Genomic DNA, 24,871 nt, shown 5'->3' on the forward strand with positions numbered 1-24,871 from the left:
CTTTTTCCCCCCCAGGACTTTCCATCTCTCCCATGCATTTGTGCACAGACTTCTCCATTCTCCATCCACCGAATAAGAACAGTTTTCAGAGTAAAAATTCAGTTTCTCAATGTTAAAGTTCAAAAGGGGGGGGTTGTTTGGGGGCTGAGCTCCCTGGCTTTGCTCCAGGGGGGTTGGAGAGGAAATGGAAATGGATGTTTTCAGATACCCTCACTATGTGCTGTGTAATTATTCAGCACAGGCAGGCTGCAAACTCTGGCAGCATCATGCCTACAACTGGTCTTACACTTGAGACTGAACCATGCACCGGTACAGGTTGGGGGCTGATCTACTGGAGAGCAGCTCTGCAGAGAAGGACCTAGGAGTTCGGGTGGACAAGTTCCCCATGAGCCAGCAATGTGCCTTTGGGGCCAGGAAGGCCGATGGTATCCTGGGGTGCATTAGGAAGAGTGTGGCCAACAGGTCAAGGGAAGTTATCCTGCCCCTCTACACGGCCCTGGTGAGGCCACATCTGGAGTAACTGTGTCCAGTTCTGGGCCCCCCAGTTCAAGAAAGACAAGGAATTACTGGAGAGAGTCCAGCGGAGGGGTACAGAGATGATCAGAGGACTGGAGCATCTCTCTTATGAGGAGAGGCTGAGAGAGCTGGGTCTGTTCAGCTTGGAGAAGAGCAGACTGAGGGGGGATCTTATCAACACTTACAAATACCTTAGGGGTGGGTGTCAAGGGGATGGGGCCAACTCTTCTCAGTGGTGCCCAGTGACAGGACAAGGGGCAATGGGCACAAGCTGAAACATGGGAAGTTCCATCTGAATATGAGGAGGAACTTCTTTCCTTTGAGGGTGCCAGAGCACTGGCACAGGCTGCCCAGGGAGGGTGGGGAGTCTCCTTCTCTGGAGATATTCAAAACCGGCCTGGACGAGACCCTGTGCAACGTGCTCTGGGTGACCCTGCTTTGGCAGGGGGTTGGACTGGATGATCTCCAGAGGTCCCTTCCAACCCTTAACCAGTCTGTGATTCTGTGATTTTCAAAAATGATGAGCAGAAACGAGCCGGGCAGATGAGTGAATGGCTTCTTTCAAGTTTGCAGTGAACAAGAGCCATGAATCTCCTACCAGCTGCCAGGCTTGATGTCCCACGGGAGCCAAAGGACCCTCTTCCACGAGACGCCAAGTGCCCTCAGACCCCCTTGATCTACACAGGAACTGAGACCAAGCAGCACCCGGCAAGATCAGGTCCAGCCAACCAGTTTATCTAACACTGACTTAAGGCTCCACCAAAAATGCCAACCTCTCTGCTGGGCACAGATGCACTGTAGGGAACGCAGCGGATTTGCAAGGGGGCAGAGGGCTTGCAGGGAGTGATGCCAGGGCTGCAGCACCTCCGCAGAGAAACCACCGCCCGTCCCAACAGCACGTGCCTGCTCTCCAGCCTGCTGACAGCTCACCATGCCCTCTTCCCCGAGGAGCACCACAGCGTCGGGCCACGGGGCAGCATCAGGTGCTCCATCCCACGCTGCTCACTCAGCTGTATGAGAGAGAAAATCAGGACAGAAGGCTCCCTGGGTTCCTCTTTTCTTGCCACGAACAGGCTCAGATCCAGCTGAGGCTTTATCCTTTTAAAGCAGCTCCTTGCATTTCACAATTTATCCCCATGTTTCTACACGAAGAGGGCAACATATGGGAAGTTACGTAAACTCAAACACCCCCCACAGAATATGCTGCATCCTTGAAAAAAAAAGACAACTACCTCTGCACAGGCACTGAGCTCCGGTTAACAAATGTCAAGGGAGGCAAAGAGTAAATCCTCCATCACACAGGGGATAAGACATGGACACAAGAATCACAGAATCAATCAGGTTGGAAGAGCCCTCTGGGATCATCGAGTCCAACCATTGCCCTGACACCACCATGGCAACTAGACCAGGGCACTAAGGGCCATGTCCAGTCTTTTCTTAAACACCTCCAGAGATGGTGACTCCACCACCTCCCTGGGCAGCCCCTTCCAATGGCTAACGACCCTTGCAGAGAAGAAATGCTTCCTAATGTCCAACCTGAACCTCCCCTGGTGAAGCTTGAGGCTGTGCCCTCTTGTCCTATCGCTAGTTGCCTGGGAGAAGAGGCCAACTCCCACTTCACTACAACCTCCCTTCAGGTAGTTGTAGACTGCACTAAGGTCACCTCCGAGCCTCCTCTTCTCCAGGCTAAACACCGCCAGCTCCCTCAGCCGCTCCTTGGAGGTCAGACCCTCCAGACCCTTCCCCAGCTTGGTCGCCCTCCTCTGGACTCGCTCCAACACCTCAACATCTTTCTTGAAGTGCGGGGCCCAGAACTGGACACAGGATTCAAGGTGCAGCCTCACCAGTGCCGAGTACAGAGGGACGATCACTTCCCCAGACCGGCTGGCTACACTATTCCTAATAGAGGCCAGGATGCCATTGGCCTTCTGTAGCAGTATCAGATACTCAGACATCTACGCAACCTGTCTTGGGTGGCTCAAGAGATCCTCCACCTTTGTGAACATGCACCTGCAACGCCGCTTTTACACCTGTATCACTAAGAGTTCCCTGCAGCCCTAACCAAGGGCCACGACCTCCCCTCTCAACAGCAACCGAGAGGGATGGAGACACTTTTGCAGCCCTCCAAGTCATCTTAACACGCTGATGGACCCACGGTGGAAAACGCTCAAGCAGCCACCAGGTTTGTCAGCCTCTCTGGAGGTCCCGAGGAGGGGACAGAAGAGCTGCTCTTCCTCTACATGCCACAACAGACAACAAGAGTAGATGATCTCAGGGACTGGGTTGCATGGACAGACAAGGCTGCAGGCTGCCCATCCCACGCCTCCTTCAATCATGTTTTAAGATATGAGATGATCGTGCAGCATTTAAGTTACTCACCTCCCAGGAGTGCGGAGATTCATCTTAACCCTTTCAAAGCTGCCTTTGTAGGTCAGCTAGCTGTGCCTCAGTTTCCCTTTGTCACAATTGCTCCTTTGTGTGTTTTATTCGTTTGGATTCGTTGGATTCTGGGAGGCCAGAGCTGCCTGCTCAGCACAGTGAGAGCTGAAGCACAGTCCCAGACCAGGCACTGCTGCAACGCAGACTCACGGCTGGGTCACAGATTTCCCCTTCAGGTACCCACCAGAGCCAAAAAATAACCTGTACACAACCACCGCAGATCAGGCCAGTTACAGAAAAGACGGCAGACGAGTTGGTTGAATATTTTTTCTCTAAGCTTCACCTGGGGAGGTTCACGTTGGACATTAGGAAGAATTTCTTTTCAGAAAGGGTCATTAGCCATTGGAAGGGGCTGCCCAGGGAGGTGGTGGAGTCACCATCTCTGGAGGTGTTTAAGAAAAGACTGGACATGGCACTTAGTGCCATGGTCTAGTTGACAGGGTGGTGTCAGGGCAACGGTTGGACTCGATGATCTCTGAGGTCACTTCCAACCTGGCTGATTCTGTGATTCTGTGATTCTGTGATCTTGGCCACAGCCTTCCAGCCAGCCCGAGTATCTAAAAACAAGCTGCTGCCATTGAGTCGACCGAAGATCCTGCCTGGCATTCCCACCCTGCCACCGGCACCAGCATGCAAATTCTACACGGCAACTGGGATTAAAAACATGTCTCTGTCTGTAGCCAAATAGATTTAAAGTCTCCTCAAGAGAAAATCTTGAGGATTATCCATGCTTTCCAATTTATTATTCATTTCTAACTCATCTCCGTTCATCTCTAATTCATCATTCCAGCCTAGCACGGATGGCATTAGTGTCTTCTAGGAGACAGACGTGGAGCTGCAGCACTTGGGCTGCCGCAAGCAGATGAAAGCACTGCCCTTCTGATCACAGAATCACAGAAACAATCAGGTTGGAAGAGCCCTCTGGGATCATCGAGTCCAACCATTGCCCTGACACCACCATCTCAACTAGACCATGGCACTAAGTGCCATGTCCAGTCTTTTCTTAAACACCTCCAGAGATGGGGACTCCACCACCTCCCTGGGCAGCCCCTTCCAATGGTTAATGACCCTTGCTGAGAAGAAATGCTTCCTAATGTCCAACCTGAACCTCCCCTTGATCTAGCGATGAAGAGAAACAAGGAAAGACTAAGTCTACACTTCCAGTGAGAGACTAACTAAATATCACAGAATCACAGAATCAATGAGGTTGGAAGAGCCCTCTGGGGTCATCGAGTCCAACCATTGCCCTGACACCACCATGTCAACTAGACCACGGCACTAAGTGCCATGTCCAGTCTGAGAGCGGGACTGAAGTTAAACTTCTGAGCCTTCATACTCCAGAGCAGCCAGTTTGCAGAAGAGGGAAACCCACAGGCGCTGAGATACACCACGTGTTGAGCAACGCTGGAAAACACATGTGAATATATTTATTTTCAGGCTTCTCAAACATGTCCATAAGAGCTTCACTTCTGGAACAAAAGCAAGATGATTATCTGCTGGCATGATAAAAACATTATTCAAATTGGAAAGCAGCAGGGAAGTTTTGCATGTTGTCCTGCCACACGCTATCATGAGAAAAATTTATGGTACCTCAAAAGCTTTAGGTTGAGAGCCAGGATATCCCCGTGCCGTGCGCGTGGTGCCTGGAACAAGAGGCTGCCCCTTCCCAGAGCACTGCTGGAATCTTTATAAACCACTGAAACCAAATCCTGTTCTTCATATTTCTCCTCTTACTCAGTAAGATTTACTTCCTTGAGGGTTTCTGCCTTTTAGAAACCTCTAACAGCATCATGACTGCAATATCTGTCCCTTCTGCTCCCCGGGTTTAGCCAAGTCTCTCGGCCACCTTGCCACCAGCAGCCAGACCCGAGTCACCTTCCTGGCTTTTTCTCCACTAACCTATTTCACCACCAAGGCAAGTAGCTTCTTCCTCCACCTCCATTTCTTCTCCTGTCCCTGGGCAGGGGCTGGGTCTGCACGGTGCGTAGCAGAGTCTTTCGTGGATGGAGTAAGCACGGCTATGGCAAATATCTTCCTACCTTAAGTGGACTAAATCCAGGTCAATGCAGGTCCCCCCTTTCCTTCCCCTCCCCAATAAAGATGAGTAAACAGAACATTCCCCAGCTTTGCCAAGACCTCTCTTGAGGTCACATCGTCAGTTATCACTTCAGTGCCCACCTGAAAGCCCACAAGGACAAGCCAGCTGTTTCAAAGGGTGAAGTAAGAGATGCCCAACTGGGAGCAACCAGGACTCCAAGCCGGCTGCAATGCACGTTGAGGCCAGGAACAGATTTCCTGGCTGCAGAACGCTCTCTGACACGTAGCATGAGGTAATTTACTAACACAAATTAGTAATATCAGCCCGTAGCCAGCCGTGATTTGTGAATGAAGAGTTTGAAATCCTCAGAGTATGAATTGAGACGCTGACGCTGAAAATGCAGGGTCGCAGCAAGGGATGGGCCCCACACAGTCCCAGGGATTAAAGGAGAATCTGCTGCTGGGTTTGCAAGTACCACAAAGTTCACCTCTGTGGCTGAACCACTCAGTTGCAGCTGTTATCAGCGGTCCCAAGGGCAGCAACGCCCCAGAGAAGCCCCAAAAGCTGCCTGAAACATCCCATTCACATCCCCTCTGATCACTGCTCTTCCTACCGCCTGCAACCAATGTTAAAGATGAGCCTGTGTGAGCACACCAGACTGCACGCTAAAAGTAACAGACACAGAAGATGACACACTGGATGCACAGAAGACATGCGAGGATGGTTGGGTACCAGTTTTGAGGAGACTCTCTACAAGTTGCCTTCTGGTCAGAAGATGCCCAACTCCTTGGAGGAGAGCATTTGAGCACAGACAGAATCACAGAATCAACCAGGTTGGAAGAGCCCTCTGGGATCATCGAGTCCAACCATTGCCCTGACACCACCATCTCAACTAGACCATGGCACTAAGGGCCATGTCCAGTCTTTTCTTAAACACATCCAGAGATGGTGACTCCACCACCTCCCTGGGCAGCCCCTTCCAATGGCTAATGACCCTTGCTGAGAAGAAATGCTTCCTAATGGCCAACCTGAACCTCCCCTGGCGAAGCTTGCGGCTGTGTCCTCTTGTCCTATCACTGGTTGCCTGGGAGAAGAGGCCGACTCCCACTCCACTACAACCTCCCTTCAGGTAGTTGTAGACTGCACTAAGGTCACCTCTGAGCCTCCTCTTCTCCAGGCTAAACACCCCCAGCTCCCTCAGCCATTCCTCGTAGGTCAGACCCTCCAGACCCTTCACCAGCTTGGTCACCCTCCTCTGGACTCACTCCATTGGTGTAAATACAACCCAGGGAGACATCGTGCCTTCAGCAGTTAAAGCACAAACGTCTGCTGCCGTCTGCAGCCCCGGAGCAAGGTCATTGCTGACAGGGTGGAGACCAAAGCGAGCTAAACCCCTGGGTTTTAGATCATCAGAACAATCGTTAACTCGGAGAGGTTATTTCGAAACATCAGGCGTGATACCTCGGGCAGTCATCCCGAGGGGGGGCTGGTTCAACCACCGAGCAATCCAGCGCTGATTGATTCACTGCTCATACCTGAACCGAGGTTTCCTGTCACCTATGACTTAACTCGGATACACAACACCTACAAGCTCGAGCACGCCATACTCCGTTCGTAAGCCTGGTATGCTGCCACAGCACCTCTGCCATCACCACAACGTGCTTTTAGCGATCTCGCTTGGAGCGTCAAACAACATTTTGGACCCCCAAGTTATGAACACAGGTCTGAAAACTCCCCGTCTAACCCTGCAAGCAGGTAGCATCCATCAGCCAAGGATTTTAGCAGTCCGGTATCAGGGCACTGGGAAGCCCCGTCTCGTGTCTCCTGCCAGATGGGATTTCCAGGCCAGACACCTCCCATTCCCACCGCCTCCAGGGCTCAGCCTGAAGACACATTCATGCAGCTCTCTGGGAAAAAAAAACGAGGACACAGCCTCGGTGCTCGCCCCCCCTCCAACAGAAACCACGAACCTACCAGCACGGAGCTGCGAGACGGGCAGGGGCGATCCTGCCTGCGGTACCTTAATTCATCTCATGCTTCCCAGGTAAAGGCCGGGGGAGGCCAGGAAGGATGCCTGCACCTCCCCTTCTCCAACCACGCAGGGATATGGGGGAGGGAGGGAATTTGGCCGGCTTCCCTTCGCCACGCAAAGGAAGGGAGAACAGGGATGTCTTCCCGGAAGGACCAGAAATTAGCCGCGGCTCGAGTTAGACTGTGGGGCAGGATGTGGAAGTCCTCGTTACGGCAATAAAAAGGTCTCAAGTACTTGGCCGGGGCGCCAGGAATCCACCAACATGCCAGACCGGCTCAGAAGCAGCTTTCCACATCGGCGCGGTGGGAACATTTTTGTTTATTTGTTCCTCAGCGTTAGCCAAGAAGGAGGAGGTGGTGTCCGTTCCCCCTCACCACAGACATCCTCGGCTCCCTGCAACAGCAGAAGGCTTCAAATTGGTGACACCAACGTCTCCTGCTCCCTCCCACCGACCTGGGATGTTTGGACTCATGAACAGGTTTTAATTTTGCTTTAGAGGAGGGATGGCATGGCACGACCTGACTCACACAGCAGAGGTAGAGGTTATGCTCTTGTCTACTCTTCTGAAGTCGGAGAACCCTTGTTTTCCATCCCAGGTCCAAATTAGTACTAATTAGTCCATGCAAAATGGAGTTGCTTCAACAGGAAGGAATTAGGACAACAAATTAGTCTGGAATAAAGAGGACTCGCTGCCTAAGCAAGCGATCTGTTTGCACAGGGAATAAAAGGGGCATTCTCCCACCCACGGTTTGGGGACAAAGCAGTGCCCACCCCATTTGTAACAAAGTTTCTAACCTCCACGTCTGCTCCAGTAGCCACCAGGACTTCCTACATGACCAACATGCCAAACCCCAACCCACACTCTGTTGTTTTTGACTTCCACCATCAAAACTGCAGCCACCACAAACACGGCGATACCGTACGTGTAACCATGGCAAATGTGGGTCTGACGGCCACGGCTGATGCCTTTGGTTGGGTGAGTTTAGACTCGGAGCAGGGAGGGAAGGGGGACGCAGGCACGCACCCCGCCACAGCCTAAAGCAGGGTTTCCCACGATGAGGACACAACCCTTCAATTTAGTCAAACCCCGGCAGTCCCACCAGAGTCACCACGAGATTCAGTCCCACAGGACATGCGGTGGAGGAGATGGATGATTTGTGTGCCCTGACATGTCCCCCGCCATCACCTCCTCCCTGCACAACCACAGCAGCACCCAAGCCCGAGGGGTGTCCCCTGCCTTGCTGTACTACAAACACCTTACGCTGCAAAAAAAACCCCACGTGGGGCAGACGTGGGAAGCAGCAGAGCTGTCACAAGGGTTTCCAGGACCATGCCGGAGGCACGGAGGAAATTCAAGGTCTCCTGAAGACATTAGCCAGAGAAAAGTATGAATGAGCCAGCTCCAGACTCGTATGTGACAGTGACGGCGTCTGCCAAGCCCAAGACACGTTTCCCACGGGCTTTGGCTACACGTATAAGTTTCAAGCAGTGCCAGGTACTCCGGCTGACAGTTCAGCCACGTGAGCTGTATCAGAAAAAAAAAGGGTTTCCAGCAGTTTTTGTGAGTTTAATGAGAAGAAAGCACTCGTGATAAAAGCTGCTCTACCCACTTACAAACGCCAGAGACATCAGGAAGAACAGGATCAGGCCAGCCTCCAGCAATATCCAGGACCAGCTGCTCCCGAGGAAGATGCAAGAAATCATTCTGGGCAGTTGGGGAATCGCTTGCTTATCGGTAAATCTCTTCCTGAGCCCTTCAGATAGTGATTAAGCACCATGGTTCATACCCCATATATTAAATATTAATCCTTCCTAATGTGACTGCCGATGTTCCGGGTATCCGATTCGGGTAACCGCACACCCCCACCAGCCCAGTCCTTTCCCACCCCAAACCACGTAAACACAATGTACAAAACCCAGCGGTATTTTGTGATCCAGCTAGAGGAGAGCTGGCGATTTTCTCCTTGGCCTCTGAGCCTGGAAGCGAAACAGACGGGTCTCAGCAAAAGCAGGAGGGAAAGAGTTAAGAGCAGGGAGATGAATCAGCCCACTGCTATAAGCGTGGACATTTCCTACCTCTTCACTCACGTGTTTCTTCCTGTCTGCAGGCTTCGGAGATGCTTATGGACCTGGTCACACTCAAATGATTTCCACCTCGACGGGAAAGCCCAGGGATTTGTTTTATTTCAAGAGGAAAAGGCGATTTGTGAATGAGACCAGAAGGCGGCCGTGAGGGCTGACCTCCTTCCCATGTAACACCACGGATAAAGCCCCAGCCGGCAGCTTGTGCATCTGCTGTACTACTCACAGAATCAACCAGGTTGGAAGAGCCCTCTGGGATCATCAAGTCCAACCGTTGCCCTGACACCACCCTGTCAACTAGACCATGGCACTAAGTGCCATGCCCAGTCTTTTCTTAAACACATCCAGACCCTCCTGACCCTACGGAAGCGTGTGGGCGCTCGGTTCTACCCAAAATAACCCACCCCACGCTTCCCAGGCTTTCGAGGCATCACGCAGCCGTGGCACAGCACTGCCTCACCCCAAGCAGACCCGCGGGCCGAGCACGGCAGAGGTCACGCAACCTGCGCCCTCCCCGCTCCATTGAGATCCACCGTCCTGCTGCGAAGGAGAACAGATGTAGGTCAGTGGCGGGAGGAGAAGGGGAGAGAGGGAATTCAAACTGCTCTTCCACAAGGATGTTGATGTTGGACTTGGACCAATGTCACGGATCCGCACAAAGCACCAGTTATGGGAGTGACATAAAGCAGAGCGATGTATCCTATTAGCTTGAACAATACAGCCGCACCAGCGCCAGGACAGCAGTGCCCCTGGAAACGGGAAGCGGCTATTTTCAGCACCTCCCAGTATCCCCCCACTGCTTTAACAGTTTTATAAAGATCAGGCTAAAGCCCTGGAGCTTCCCACAGACACCCGCTCCCCAAAAAGCTCTCCAACAGGGATGGAGAGGAACACACGGAGGGGAAACGTGGCAGTGCCCATTTTCTGCCCAGCACAGACACCGAGTCTCTCTCACGCAGCACCCCCAGCTCCCAGCGAAGCTGTGATCCATGTCCCCCCAAAACGTCCTGGCTCTTCACCTTGGCCACAGCAGAAGGCATCGGGGGAGCTGGCAGCGCTGTGACCATCCCCAGGGTCCTGTTTCTCATCCTAGAGCTGGTTTCCCAACCTCACCGTGGGCATAACGACATGAGTTTGCATCTGATTCTTGACGGAAAGAGCCATAAATCCTCCTTGCAAACCCAGCAGCTCCCTGCATCGGCCGCAGCCAACCCGTGCACCTCCTTCCCTGCCACCGGCTGCTGCAGCAACAGGAATTACAATAAAGATGAAAAACTCCTGCTGGGGCTGCAGTTTTATTTACCCGCACCCTTTTCATTTCTAGAAGTCCTTGTACAAGAGAGGAAAAAATCCCTAAATATTTTCCAAGCATCCTGCAGCAAGCTCCCCCCAGCCACGGGCAGGCAGAGAAGGGATGACTAATTTTTTTAGTGTAATACGCTGTGGAGAGCGTCCTGCGAACAAGCAAAGTAAATTCCTGAGGCTCTCGGCAAGGACCTCGCCGCTCCTTGCGAAACTTCCCAGCTGGAACCTCACAGCCGAAAAGCCAGAAAACATCGTTTTTCCCTCCTCCAACAAACAGGGGCTGGGATTCCTTTCACGACTATTTGGATTTTAATGTCAGTCCATATTTAGCAGGAGGGGAAAAAAAAAAAAAAGCCTCCCTTCCTTCCTGTCACATTTTCCACCCTTGATGACATCCAAGATCAGAAATAAGCAAAGCGCTGGCCAAGGAGGGAGGACGCATCTACCCGAGCGTGGGAGAACCTGGAGAGCGGCAGCGCGTCCGTTCCCACTTGGGATGTGTGGAGACATCGGCGAGGAGGGGACACAAACCTCGGAGGGGACACAAACCTCGGAGGGGACACAGCCCCTGGACCTCACGGCGAGGAGAGCGTCCCCTCCAACCCTCCGGCTTGGAGCGTCTCCCCGAGGGACGGCAGCCAGGCCGTGAGCCCGCGAGGCTGGTGTATCTCTTCCAAAAAGAAGCCTCATGGCCCCAGCACGGGCCAAGCGCCGCTGAGGAGGCCGTGGGTGAGGCCGAGGAGGCCGGAGTGCTGCTCACCCACGGTGGGGGGCCCAGAGCTGGACCCCCGGTGCCCACGGAGCCCGGGGAGAGGCGAGCCGTGACGGGGCGGGGGCGACTGGCGATGGTGGGGTCTGGTGTTGGGGGGGGGGGGGGTCCCCATCTCGGACCCCTTTGGCCAACCCCAAGGGTGCGGGGTGGGACCGTGGGGGTGCAGACCCACGCGTGGAAGTTCACATGCCCCAATCCGTGATTCACTTATTATTATTAATTATTATTATTATTATTAAAAAGTAACACCCACGCGGGGAAGCGGGGGGGGACCCCACGCCAGCCCCCCACGCAGAGGCCGCGGACACGCGTGGGTGCCGCCCGCCCCGCGCCCCCTCGTCGCCACAACAACCCCGGCCCCGTTCCCCTCCTCAGGGCGGTCGCTCACCTGCGTGTGCGGCGGGCGGCGCCGGGCCCGGGCCCGCTCCTTCTCCCTCGCTGCCTCTCGCCGCCGCCCAACGGCTCCGGTGCGAGGCCGCGGCGGACGGCCGCGACCATGGACACCGAGGGGAGGGCGCGGGGGATCGGGGAAGGGGGGGCCGGGGAGGGGGGGAAAGGCACCGCCGCCCCCTCAGGGCCCCGCCGCGGGGCTACCGGCCCTCAGCGGTGCCCCCGCAGCCGCCCGGCCGCTCCTGCCGCCGTTGCCGCCATGGTACGGCTCCATGCAGGGCCGGGGCGGGGAGACGGGGGCGGGGCGAGGGGCGGGGCGAGGGGCGGGGCGAGCGGGGAGCCCTCCGCCAGGTGCCCGGGGGATCGTTTCCCGTTGCGGTGCTGCCACCTGCCGGTGCGGGAGGCGGCGCTGTCCCGGGGGCGGGACAGGCCCCCCCGCCTCTTTCCCCGTCCCGCCGCCATGCAGTAACGCCCGGGCCCTTCCCCTCCCTTCTCCCCTCACGGCGCCCTGTCTATCACCGTGACGGGCGTACGCGGCGGCCAATCAGCGGCGAGAACGTGAGGCGGGGGGAAGTGGGCGGGCTCAGGGCCTGTCCCGGAGCGCGCGGCGGCGGCGGGCGCAGGTAACGGGGGTTCGCCTCGTCCCCCCCCGCCCCGGGCCGCCGAGCACGGAGCGGGGGGGGGGGGGGGTGCGGGGGTGTCTTGCGAGTTTATTTGTAAGCATAAAGTCTCCCAGCGCTGCCCCGGGAGAGGGAAGGCCGCGGTGCGGGGTAGGGAAGGGAAGGGGGGGCCCGGCCGCAGTGTGCCCCTCCCGGGCTGCCATTTCCCGGGGAGAAGGAGCTTGGTCGCTTCTCGAGTGGGCCTCAAGTTGCACCAGGGCAGGTTTAGGTTGGAGATCAGGGACAATTTCTTCACCCAAAGGGTTGTCAAGCGCTGGCACAGGCTGCCCAGCGCAGTGGTGGAGTCCCCATCCCTGGGGGGGTTTAAAAGCCGTGTAGATGTGGTGCTGAGGGACATGGGTTAGTGGTGGCCTTGGCAGTGCTGGGTTAACGGTTGGACTCGATCTTAAAGGTCCTTCCCAACCAAAACGATTCAGTGATTCTCCTCCACCATCGGCGAGAGGCCGCCTCGCCCCGGGCCTAAAGCAGGAGCCCGGCCTTGGCCCCTTCGCCTGGCGTGACCCCGCGCCGCTCCTGTCACGAGATCTGGGCTGGGATCGGCTCGGCCGCAAAATAAATAAGAAAATAAAGACGGGCTGGGCAGCGACAAGGGAACACAGGTTTGTGAAAGCAGAGTCCAGAGTTGAACTTTAACCTGAGGGTTTTTTTTTTCTTTGCGTGTTTTCCGCCCAGGATTTCCCCCTGCGCCGATGCCACCACGGCGAGGTTGAGCGTGCCGAGGGGCCGGCTCCTATGGCAAAGCCGAGCGTTACCAGCAGCCCTCCACTCACATTGAGCCTGTCTGTCTCTGTCTCTCTCGGCAGGTGCTGAGCCAGGATGGGTTTTGCTGAAGACAAAGTGTACGACTACATTTTGAAAAACCTCAAGAATTTCAAGAACATCCGTGTGGCGTCGCTGGCCGATTCCCTGAGCTGCCTCACCGATGCTGACAGAGTAATTCCCTGCTTTCCCATGCCCTGCCAGGCTCCTGCCCTAATGTATAGCTCGGGCAACATATAGCTGCCTTACCTCGAAGCCAGAGCCTCTCTTACATCTGCTGTGTGTTTTATTTAGGATGAACTTCACACCCGGGAGGAAATGCGGGGGAGCCAGGCGACCGTCTATAAGTTTTACCAGCACCTGAAGTGCCGGCAGGGCTGGGTGCTGGATCTCATCGACGCGCTGCGCCAGAACAACGCGGGGCACCTGGCCGATGAGCTGCAGCACGTATATGACTCCTGGCAAGCACGTATGTAGCCTTGTTCTCCCTGGGTGCTGCTGCCACAGGGGTCTTTAAGGTCCCTTCCAACCCAAACCATTCTATGATTCTATTCTATGAGATGGGGACCCAAGCCACGTCCGCCAAGCAGCTGGCCTCTGTCCCTGCCCCGGCTTCCCAGGGGCCTGGGGGTGTCTGTGGCCTTCCCCAGGGATGTCCCTCACCCTGGTGACATGCCTGAGGATGGCAGGGTCTCTGTTTGAAGGTGCTTGGGTTGGCAGTGGGCTGGGTTTCTTGCCTGAGGGGAAATGGAAAGGTGAATTAAGAGGTGCTGCAGGCTTGGCCGATGTGGGGACACAGCAGGGGCACGCGAGGGGCTGCCTCGGCCCCGCGCTCATCCTCTGCCTCCTCAGCTTTTCCCCCACATCCTTGCTCACAAGCCGCCTTGGTTCCTCCAGGTTCCCCGGCTCCCGCCGCTGCCTCCTCCCCTCCTGCAGCCAGCCATTCCCATCCCGCCGTCTCCTCCACTGGTGCCCAGATGCCGTCCCTGGGGCCGAACTCTGCTCCGGGCGCCCTGTTGCCTGAGCAGCCGCGCCGAGACCTGCCCATTGGCGACCATCCACCTCCCCTGCCCGGTGCTGTCGCCACCACACGCACAGACCTGGATGCCAGGGTCCCGGTGCAGGAATCGGTGAGTGGGGAACGCGTCAGATGGGGACACAAAGGTCCCTTCTGGACTGGAGTGTTGGTGTGGTGGGGTATGGGAAGCCTGTGGTAGGGCCAGGCTCGTCCAGGGACACCCCAAGCAGCTGCTTGCTGCATCTGGTAACTTATAGCCTACATATGGCCCTATAACTGCTCCCCTCTCCTGCTTCCCCTCCGTGGATGGGAGTGCAGCGTCTGCTCTGTTGGTCCAGGCTCCCCTCCACAGCCCCTGACCCTGTGCAGACCTCCTGCAAGCTGTGTGGTGGGTGCCAGGGAGAGACCCCCTTCATCACCAGGCTCGTGTGGGTCAGTGGGTCAGGGTTTGGGGCATCCCGGTGGTCCCAGACCCCGTCGTCCTGGCACAGCAATTTAACACAGGTCGTTTCCTTCCAGCTCCCCAAAAACCTGGAGCAAGAGAGTCCCCAGCTGCCTCCGCCTGGGAGCGCAGACCGTGATGGAGCAAGCGATGGGCACAGTGGAGAGGAACATCTCCTGCACCCCATTGGGGCCACGCAGGCAGCAGCAGGGACCCCCAGGGCAGGCAGTATGGCTGTGCCATCAGCTGCACCCCCCGAGCAGGGCCGGGGCTGGCTGAGCCACCAGCAGCACCCGGTGTGTGTGGACAACGGGTGTTTCGGGAACGCCAACCACCTGCACCGCGGCGCACCGGGCTTGGCTCTGGGCAGGTCTCTTCCGCCGAGGGACGCGGGCTCTGCTCGCAGCCCTGAGCAGTCCAGGAACGAGCCTGAAGAGGACTCCTATGTCTCCACGGAGTCGCCCCCGAGGCTGGAGGAGACTGCTCGCAGCAGGGTGCCACAGCCCCCAGACCCACTGCCGAAAAAACAGGCTGTGCCCAGCTCCGAGCACAGCGAGCCCCCAGGGAGCTTCGTGGATGTGCGCAGCCCCCTCCTCATCCAGCAGCAGTTCGACGCAGAGCAGAAGCGGGTCGGGATGCTGCAGGAGCACAGAGGAGATGGAGGTGGGTTCCCTTCCCAGCAGATCCACATAGCCACCGTGCAGCCGAGCTGACGGGGAGCAAGGCTGAAGGTGCTGCCAGATGCCTCTCGCTACAAGACAGATCTTGAGGTGCTGGAGCAAGTCCAGAGAAGGGCAACGAAGGTGGGGAAGGGTCTGGAGCACAAGTGTGATGGGGAGCGGCTGGGGGACCTGGGGGTGTTTAGTGTGGAGAAAAGGAGGCTGAGGGGAGACCTTCTTGCTCTCTACAACTGCCTGAAAGGAGGGTGTAGCGGGGGGGGTCGGTCTCTTCTCCCAGGTAACAAGTGATGGGCTGAGAGGAAACGGCCTCAAGTTGTGCCAGGGGAGGTTTAGGTTGGAGATCAGGAACAATGTCTTCGTGGAAAGGGTTGTCAAGCACTGGAACAGGCTGCCCAGGGCAGTGGTGGAGTTTAAAAGCCGTGTAGATGTGGTGCTGAGGGACATGGGTTAGTGGTGGGCTTGGCAGTGCTGGGTTAGCGGTTGGACTTGATGATCTTGAAGGTCCCTTCCAGCCAAAACGATTCTGTGACTCTGTTGTATGATTCTGTGCCCACCTTGCTTGACCAGGAGGGTGGAGGGTGGCAGAGAAGGTGCAGGCGTGCGGGGCCCTACCAGGAGGCCGTGGGAACCCTCCCAAAGAACAGTGGTAGCTGTGGCTGTTGGTACAGGACAGCCCCAGCTTGTGTCTGTCTTCGTAGCACCCGTGAGTGCTCGTGGAGGTGCAGAGAACAGCTCTCTGCTGTTGTCACCCATCTCCTCTCCCATCTCCTGGGCCACAGTGACCTCCTCCAGGAAGGGAGTGAGGTTGGGTTGTGCGGAAGTCCAGCCTGGCTGCTTGTTTTCCCTCCAGTTTCAGTTGTTGCTCGCTATATTTTGGTGCAACATCCAGACCAGGACTTGGCAGAGGCACTTGCTTTATTTCCAGTGTAAAATGCCCCGGTTGAATGTCTCTGCACCCCCGGTTCTGCAGCCTGGGCTCACCCCACTCTGGAAGGGAGGAGCGGATCACAGAATCACAGAATCAACCAGGTTGGAAGAGCCCTCTGGGATCATCGAGTCCAACCATTGCCCTGACACCACCATGGCAACTAGACCATGGCACTAAGGGCCATGTCCAGGCTTTTCTTAAACCCCTCCAGAGATGGTGACTCCACCACCTCCCTGGGCAGCCCCTTCCAATGGCTAATGACCCTTGCTGAGAAGAAATGCTTCCTAATGTCCAACCTGAACCTCCCCTGGCGAATCTTGAGGCTGTGTCCTCTCGTCCTGTCACTAGTTGCCTGGGAGAAGAGGCCAGCTCCCACTTCACTACAACCTCCCTTCAGGTAGTTGTAGACTGCACTAAGGTCACCTCTGAGCCTCCTCTTCTCCAGGCTAAACACCCCCAGCTCCCTCAGCCGTTCCTCGTAGGTCAGACCCTCCAGACCCTTCCCCAGCTTGGTCGCCCTCCTCTGGACTCGCTCCAACACCTCAACATCTTTCTTGAAGTGCGGGGCCCAGAACTGGACACAGGATTCAAGGTGCGGCCTCACCAGTGCCGAGTACAGAGGGACGATCACTTCCCTAGACCGGATTGGGGGTGCTGGCTTGGCTGGTGCCTTCTGGTTTACCTGCACCTACCAGGAGAGCTGGGGTGCCATGGCAGAGCCAGGGCAGCACCCAGCAGCGCTGGGTACCGCTCCCTGTGTGACCTCCTCCTGTCTGCGAGTTTCCTGTTGCAGCATCCTTGAGGAAGAGCAAAGCTCACCTTTTAGGTCTCCTGATTGATGCAATAAGTTTTGTTTTCTCCCCAACAGACGCTCGGATGGAAACAAGCACCCCCGTCGCCACCCCTGCACCCAGAGACGCTTCTCCCTCCTGCGACACCTCCGTGAAACCTCCTGTACAAGAGAGAAAACTGCCCACGGGGGAGACGGCCAGCAGCACCCCCTCCACGCTGACGGAGGACAAAGTAGGTGACCTTTCTTGTTGCCACTTGCATTTCATTCAGGTCCTTGCAAGCTTCCCCTAGTTGGGAAATTTTCTGCTGCAGCGTAAGATTTTGAGCTGGTGGCAAGTTTATTCAGGGCTTTTTCCCCCTCTGTGTTCGTGTCCCTGTCCCATTTTGGAGCATGGGAGAAGGGAGACAAGGTCTGTCAGGCTTTGACTCCTTATTTCCCCTCCTTGACTTGCCAGCCAGTCTCCTGGCTTCCAGGTGCCTGTTTCCATCCCTCTCCTTGCTGCTTGTCTCCCTTTCCTTCCTTCTTTCCCATATCTCCCCCAAATCCCAAAGGCCCCCCAGAGCCCCAACACCTCCCTGCCCTGCTCACTCTCCCAGCCCTGGGAGTTACCTGTGACCCAACCTCGCTGTTAGTAGCTGGAGACATTGTGGTTGAGCACTGAAGTGGGCTTGTCGCGTGAGGCGGTTGCCCGAAACCAGGCCAAATGGGTGCTCCCCGTGGCACCCAGCCCCTCTCGTTGTCGCCCAAAGGTGCTCCCGGCCTTGGCGGACCCTCTCCCGACTGTTGCAGGAAGCTTTGAAGGCACCTCTGGGAGGACGGCGTCTCGGGTGAGCTCTGCCACGAGCATCTGGGCATCTTGCAGCAATGTGGAGAGGGATGTGGAGCTCAGCAAGCCGGGCGTCCTCCTCTCTGGGGAGAGCCCAGAGGCGGCTGGCAGATGCCCAAGCTCTCGGGGGCCCAGCGGCCCCTATTCTGGGGCATCCAGTAGCCTCACCTTCAGCAGCGACCCACTCATGGTGAGCACAGATAGCTCGAGCTCAGGAGAAGCGCTCTTCAGAGTCTCCTCAGGATGGCCGGCTCCAGTGGCTCGTGAAGACCCCGGGGGAGAGGAGGCAGTTGGAGCAAGCAGAGACTCCCATCCACCTCTGAGCTGGGACAGCACCTCCCTGGGCACCTACGAGGTCCGTGTGGACCATCACCCCAGCACCCAGCTCAGGGCTGGCAGCGACCTCCGAGATGGAGCCGGTCCCCTTAAAAACCCTCCAGTTTTTGACTCAAGCAGGAGCCATGGCACTGTGACCAGCTCACCTCAGGCCGAAGTTCCCCCAGGGGACGACAACGGACCATCCCTGCCATACATCGTTCCAGCTGTGGGCATCGCTGTGATCTCAGCTGTGGCATTCCTGGTGTACACGCGATGGCAGAAGTAGCGCTGGAGTGGATGGGATGCCACGACCAGGGTGACTCCTCTTGGTAGAAGGAATTTGGCCGACTCGTTTGAAGCCTGAAGAACAGCAGGGGGGGTGGTAGGGGTGGTGTTCAGTCTTCTTCTGGAAGGTTTTGCTGGAAGAGGCCTTGGTTGCGTGATGCTGTTGGGTTTGGGTCTGTTCCCCCCCAATTCCCAACCATCTTCTTGTCTGTAGCCTTCTCCTTTTACACCCATAGAGAGGGTCTCGTTCAGGGAGCGATCCCTTGAGTCAAAAAAAAGAAAGTCCTCATGGCAATTCTCCAGATCTTCCTTGTTTGGTCCCAGGAGGCCCCAGGGAAACACGTCCTGGTGATCCAAAGGGTGACCCCCTGGGTCCCTCTGAGCAGTGCAGCGAGGAGAGGTTTTGCAGATGTCCTGTAAAAGCTGATTCTGTTGGCTCTTCTTCTCATCTAAACTTGAAAACGTGCCCGAGCAACCTTCACCAGGCACCTCATGTTGAATTTGCCCTGCTTGGTGTGTCTGGCTCCACTGCTGGGACCTTGGCTTGTCTCTGCTGCTCCTTTCCCCTGGTGCTGGGTGCACGGGCAGGACCCAGGTGCACCAAGTCACGCTGCCTTCTGCTCATTCGTGATGAGAGACGTCCCCGTGATGAGAGATGTCCCCGTGATGAGAACGTGCCAGACTGGACCACGTGCAAGCTGTCCCCTCTCCTGGGAGCTGTCATCCTTCTTCAGTGCTTTCCTTCTGGTCCGGACGGTCAGGGATGGGCTCTGGGATCGCTTCATGCAGCGCTGACACCCTGGGGATGAAGCTGAGGGTCAGGAAAGAGCTGCATCTGACCAGCTTTCTTGAGGATCAACCTCATTTCATCCCTCTCCAGCCAGTGAAAGGGGGTTATGCTTGAAGAGGAATGTTTCATGCAATGCCAGCATTAAGCGGACTCGGTCCCACAGAGGATTGTTGGGCGTCTTTGATCTTTAGGCTGTATTTTTTGAGCCTGCCTAGGAGGGTGGGTGTGGTTCTCACCTTTCCTGATACCTGGTACTATGGGAGAGGAATATGGGAAGCTTGTGTCCAGGCTGGGACACAAACAGGATTGACTCTGTGCACTGCAGGGAGGCCATACCTGGTGGCTGAGATGCTCTGGGTTAGCTTGAAGGTCCGGTTTAAAATTGCAGTCTGTAATTTCCCTGCTATCCCCAGGGATCAGTTTGGAGTGTGAGGGGATTGGGCTGCAAGATTTCTAAAATCCTCAAACCCAAATAAATATCCCCAGCTCCCCCCTGCCCAGGGCAGCTTTCGGGGGCAGAAGCGACCTTGCTCAGTCACTGTTGGCAGGCAGAGTTTAGTGACCCCCAGCCCTGCTGCCTGCTTCTGTCGCTGCAGCTGCAGGTTGTTCCCCATTTCACCTGCTCCCTTCCAAGGGGCACAAAAGTAACAAAACTACTTTTTTGGAGTTAGAGGGTTATTGTAGCTCGAGGATTTATTTTTTTTTAAGCTCTAAAAATGCCAGCGCAGGTTTCCAGTTGTTTTCCGGGGCAACAGGTGAGCTGTGGCAGGAGGCAGGACCGGGCAAAACGTTTGGTGATCTGTGGTGGTGGATTTGCACAGTAGAAATGTCGTGCCATGGGCTGGCACAGTTTGAATCCGGCGAGCCCACAAGGATGCCCTGTGCTTCAAACCGTTGCAGCAGCCTGGTGCTGGTGGCCGGGCTGCACTCCTAATCCAGGCTGTGGCTTCTTCCCTGCTTTCCTGTGTCCAGTAACTTATTCCTCCTGGATTCCTGCTGAAATACAGCCTTCCTGCTGGCAGGGGAGCAGGAGGGAGCTGAGCTCCCCAGAGCCTGGCTGCATAGTGCAGCTGTCGCGCCCAGAGCTCGGCCTGCAGTGGGAAGGGTCCATCAGCCCCACGATGGGGTGAACGGCTGCTCCTCCCTCCTGACACTTTCCCTTTGCCCAAAAATGTCAGAAGTGCCTCCCTTAAACGATAAGGACAATAAATATATGCAATAGCGAGGTGTTGATTTTGATCTGACAGGGCTGCTCTCCAGGGGAGCTCGAGATGTCCCTCGCTTGCTCAGCGCCCGGCGCTTTATCCGCCAGAGGAAGGGACAGTGCTTTTAAACACACTAGACCTAGTCTACAACTGCCTGAAGGGAGGTTGTAGCACAGTGGGAGTCGGCCTCTTCTCCCAGGCAACTAGCGATAGGACAAGAGGACACAGCCTCAAGCTTCACCAGGGGAGGTTCAGGTTGGACATTAGGAAGCATTTCGTCTCAGCAAGGGTCATTAGCCATTGGAAGGGGCTGCCCAGGGAGGTGGTGGAGTCACCATCTCTGGAGGTGTTTAAGAAAAGCCTGGACATGGCCCTTAGTGCCATGGTCTAGTTGCCATGGTGGTGTCAGGGCAATGGTTGGACTCGATGATCCCAGAGGTCTCTTCCAACCTGGTTGATTCTGTTATTCTGTGACCACCTCTGCTGGGAGAGGGCATGTGGGGGCTGTTCTCCCTATTCGAAGGTAACGCGGTGACTTGTCCAAAACCTCCCCTCGAGCAGGGAGAAGGACCCGGCATTCCCCATCAGCATTCCCCAGGAAGCTGGTATTTTTTTCCTCAGCTTTCATAATTTTGTCCGTGAGGGTTTCGTACAGACCCGCCACCTCCCCGTGACAGCTGCAGTTTTCAGCACTAAGAATTGCTCTTTCATTGTGGTGGGTGAGTAAATCTCCCCAAATCCTTTCACCTTGTTAAAAGGTTCATGTTTACCACTGACTATCACACCAAAATAAAGCAGAATAGGTATCGTAAAGCAGAGTGTGCTGCAGAATCCATCCAAAAATTCGTTAAAGAGGGGTGGCATGTGCCTTCTCCACACGCTTTCTGCACGATTCAGAGGATGCCCATGAGATCCCAAACCAGCAGCATCCATACCAAGGCCCTCTTTGATGCTTTACTTAACTACAAAATTCTTCACGTGTTTTCCCACTGCTCTTTAACAATGGCTTTGCCTTTTCACGTCGAATCACTCTGGTGAAACAGCTGCTTTATCACCACTTCAGCCTGATGAAAGCACATGTTTCAGTTTTCTGCTGTGAAGTGCTGGTATTTTCACAGTTGTAATGTAGCACTTTAAAAGCATAATCATCAGGTGAACCTGCAGGAGGGAACTGTGTCCCCGCACATCTTTTAAAAAAAGGCAAAAAACCTTTTTACTAACTGTATAATAAAATCATTTGCCACTTCACGCTCAACTTGTGATGTTGCCGTGTGTGTTTGTAAGGTGAGGGGGATGGATCTCGGCTTTTGAAGCCTCTGGAGCAAGGGAAGTTTTCATGTGGAAGTTGGCTGGAGAATTAAATCCCCTAATTTACCTGCTCGGGGAGTGGAGGCTGCAGAGAAGGATCCAAACATCACTCCTCTGCTTTTTTTGGGGAGGGGTGCTGCAGTTCATGCACCTTGGGATTCTCATTTAAGAAGACGGGTGCTTTTAATTACAGAAGGCTGTAATTACAGAAGGCTGTTGGTACAACTTTTGCCATATACAATTTCAAGCGACTCCATCCGTGGGAGCTGGACTGTTTCCCTTGCTGTGGAGCTCCACTGGATTTCTTTCCTGCATATCGAGGAGTGTCTGCCAGGAATTCTGCTTCCTTGCCTCTTCCCAGAAGGAGGGTGTAGCGAGGGGGGGGTTGGTCTCTTCTCCCAGGTAACAAGCGATAGGATGAGAGGAAACAGCCTCAAGTTGTGCCAGGGGAGGTTTAGGTTGGAGATCAGGGACAATTTCTTCCTGGAAAGGGTTGTCAAGCGCTGGAACAGGCTGCCCAGGGCAGTGGTGGAGTCCCCATCCCTGGAGGGATTTAAAAGCCGTGTAGATGTGGTGCTGAGGGACATGGGTTAGCGGTGGCCTTGGCAGTGCTGGGTTGACAGTTGGATTTGATCTTAAAGGTCTTTTCCAACAAAAGCGATTCTGTGGTTATATGATTCCTCCTCCTCAGCCTGCCTCTGGGCAGCCAGTTCTGGTAAGACCCTTACTTTGAGCTTCGGGGTTGCATTTTGGGCACGTTGAGGTGACACCTCCTGTTCCAGCATCCCAGAGACTAGAGGTGACCTCACAGAGTTTGGCCAAGAACCACCGAACCTGCAGTCCCCTGGTGAAAGGGGCAGGTAAACCCCTCTGTTGCTCACAGCAACGTCTGGATCTGTGCTGGGGTCTTGAGGAGCAGGAGGTTTATGAAACCGTTGCTAGAGGGAATGCTTTGAAGGGCACTGCTGGCAGTGACACAGTGAGACTGAGGCCATCAGTCCATGTCAAGAAGAGGTGGACAGGATTTGGGGACAGTTTTCTGTTCTCGTTTCGGAGCAAACACAGGTCCTGGTCTAGAGGATGCCAATGACAGCAGGTTCAGGATGAAGACGGGGAGGGTGGTTCTCAAGGCAGCCTATGACTGAGCTGCGGAAGTTGTCTCCTCAGGATGTTGTGGGTGCCAAAGAGGAACTGGACAAGTTCTGAGAAGGGAAATGCACCAAAGGCTTTTAAGCAGAGGTCTGAGCTGCAAACTGTTGCAAGCTAGCAGAGTGTTTGGCAGAAATAAGGCCCTAGGCAGCAAGCCCAGCACACTGCTCACACTTCTTCTCCATGATCCAGGTTCTCCCAGATTCTCTGGTCGAATCGGATTGCAGGATCCTGCACAGAAAAGGGAGCTGGGCCACGTTTGCCACCCTGTGTTCAGCTCTGGTGTGCAGGGACCAGCGGTGGTTGCTCCCCAGGTACTGCTCCTCGTCTGCTGAACAGCTTTGGGCTTGGCCCGACCTGCAGAAAAGGAGATACTAAAGTCACCAAAGCCACCACTGTGCCCAGCTCCAGCTCACCCCTCGCCAGTGAGGGAGCCCTCGAGCTGAGCTGGCCTGCAGCGTACGCCCTTTGGGGACAAGCAGGAAGCTTTTGAGCAGCATGATGGAAACAGCACTTCTCAGCAGCGTTGTGTGCCCTCTCCACGCTGCCTTTTACAGGAGAGGCTCCCGAGGACTCTGCTGTGTGTTCACAGCTGAGACAGCCCGCCAGCTCTCCTCGCTTTCTCTAGAGCTCTTGACTTACAACCCAGGTGTGTGAATCGTGTTCGGGGCTCGGTGTTGAACTTCAGGCAGCAAAGCTCAGTGAGCTCATTTTTTAACAAAATGAAGGCAACGCTCTTATGACGAAGGGTTGTTTTTATTCAGAGAGGTTATGCTTTATCTTGTAGTGGTACCAACCCCATTTATATGCGTCCTACACTTGCCCCACAGGATATTAAAATTATACAAACTGAATTTGACCAATCCCTTTGTCCTGTTTTCACCACAGCAACCAGAATTCAGCAAATTCTTCCTGAAATTATTACACCTTTCTTGACTGTCAGTCGCTTATCCCTTTGGTATCGAATTAATGCCTGAGGATTGCAGTGAGCTGAGATTAACGTGGTGCAGGTGAAGAGCACCGTGGGTCACTGGGTTGCAGTTCCACGCTTGGCTGTGCTCTAGGTATGTTAGACATCAATTAACATTCCACCTGGGAACCTCCATCGTGTTACAACGGGAGCTGTTACGGCATAATGGGAGTCTGTGTTCCTCTTGAATGTCATCCTGTTGGTTGTTGCTTGAACCCCTCTTTATGGTCGCCTCAGTTTTTCTCCTGCCTGGATGGCTACTGCTGTAATCGTTAGCTCAGCATTGATAAACGTAGGGTCAGAGTTTAAAGAACAGGATGCATCAGCACTTAAATTACGTTGTGATTTATAGGGGAGATGAGGATTGAGTCTGAATGTATCCCAAATCCTTGACCCTTGTTTCTTTGTCTCTCCTCAATCTCCTGTCTTGGTTCCCGTTTTGTTGTGTCCATCCTTTGTACTAAGCTTGCAAGATTTTTGGAGAACTCGAGTGTTTTCATCTGCCCTCGCTGGAAGAGGGAGTTTGGATCCAGCTTGGTCTGCGAGGCCTTGTGAAGGGGAATGGGATTTCTTTCTGCTGACTGTCTCTTCCTCTGTAGGAGGGAAACCTTCACTCTCCCCAACAAGGCTGGAGCCCTACTAGTTGTCCTCCAGGATGTCTCAAGATCAGGAACATCTGATTCTGTTTCACATTTTGTTAGTGCCATTAAGGTGGCCCAGGGCGACAGCCTCCAAAGGCGAGGTTTTCAAGCACGCCTTTGGGACAGAGCGTCCTCACAGGCAGCATCAGCAGGGACAGTCCTGAGCTTCCCAGGGACGGGGAATGAAGGAGGAGCTGGAGGAAGGGGCCCGTGGTAGGTGGGGAACGAGCAGGTTTAGGCCCCGGGCTGACCCTGCGCTGGCACCCAGGGAGGGCCGTGGCGGAGGCTGTGGGGCGCAGGCCCGACATGGCAGGGGGCCAGGGGGCTGCAGAGCCGTCCTGCAGCGAGGGGATGAAGGAGCCCTCGCTATCTGCATATGCAAATCGTATGCAAAGCAGCCTCCCGCGCGGCCCAGTCCAGCCGGGCCTACTGCGGTCTTCCTTTGAGCCCCCTGCTGCGTTACCATAGTTACCCGGCTGTCAATCAGCCGACCTTCTCCCGCCCC

At 55.3% G+C, this 24,871-nt stretch overlaps 2 protein-coding genes across 4 annotated transcripts in view; one reads left to right on the plus strand and one right to left on the minus strand.

The window, feature by feature from the left end:
* The window catches only part of PTPRA (protein tyrosine phosphatase receptor type A), a 151,845-nt gene extending 139,987 nt beyond the window's left edge, over positions 1–11,858 (minus strand). For both annotated transcript variants that reach the window (XM_068403348.1, XM_068403345.1), the window contains exon 1: positions 11,573–11,858. The gene's annotated coding sequence lies outside the window, so the exon portion shown is untranslated. The remainder of the gene's footprint in view (positions 1–11,572) is intronic.
* A 283-nt stretch (positions 11,859–12,141) lies between these two features.
* MAVS (mitochondrial antiviral signaling protein) lies at positions 12,142–21,553 on the plus strand. Of its 2 annotated transcripts, none has more exons than XM_068404074.1 (7): positions 12,142–12,197; positions 13,058–13,187; positions 13,308–13,482; positions 13,911–14,143; positions 14,551–15,136; positions 16,950–17,104; positions 17,624–21,553. In XM_068404074.1, the coding sequence occupies exons 2-7, from the start codon at positions 13,071–13,073 to the stop codon at positions 18,302–18,304; spliced, it is 1,947 nt and encodes a 648-aa protein (XP_068260175.1). In that variant the 5' UTR covers positions 12,142–12,197; positions 13,058–13,070; the 3' UTR covers positions 18,305–21,553. The 2 variants fall into 2 exon arrangements, with proteins under 2 accessions (XP_068260175.1, XP_068260176.1); XM_068404075.1 differs by lacking the exon at positions 12,142–12,197 and adding an exon at positions 12,827–12,853.
* Positions 21,554–24,871: the final 3,318 nt, after the last annotated feature.

The sequence above is a fragment of the Nyctibius grandis genome, chromosome 6 (assembly GCF_013368605.1).
Source record: "Nyctibius grandis isolate bNycGra1 chromosome 6, bNycGra1.pri, whole genome shotgun sequence".
Lineage (NCBI taxonomy): Eukaryota > Metazoa > Chordata > Aves > Nyctibiiformes > Nyctibiidae > Nyctibius > Nyctibius grandis.

What these genes read in the sequence shown, in the direction of transcription:
- MAVS (XM_068404074.1), top strand. Translation starts at nt 13,071, where the DNA reads ATGGGTTTTGCTGAAGACAAAGTGTACGACTACATTTTGAAAAACCTC. An exon ending in ATATGACTCCTGGCAAGCAC is followed by an intron (nt 13,483 to 13,910) that starts GTATGTAGCCTT and finishes TGGTTCCTCCAG; the next exon opens with GTTCCCCGGCTCCCGCCGCT. An exon ending in CCACGCTGACGGAGGACAAA is followed by an intron (nt 17,105 to 17,623) that starts GTAGGTGACCTT and finishes TGTCGCCCAAAG; the next exon opens with GTGCTCCCGGCCTTGGCGGA.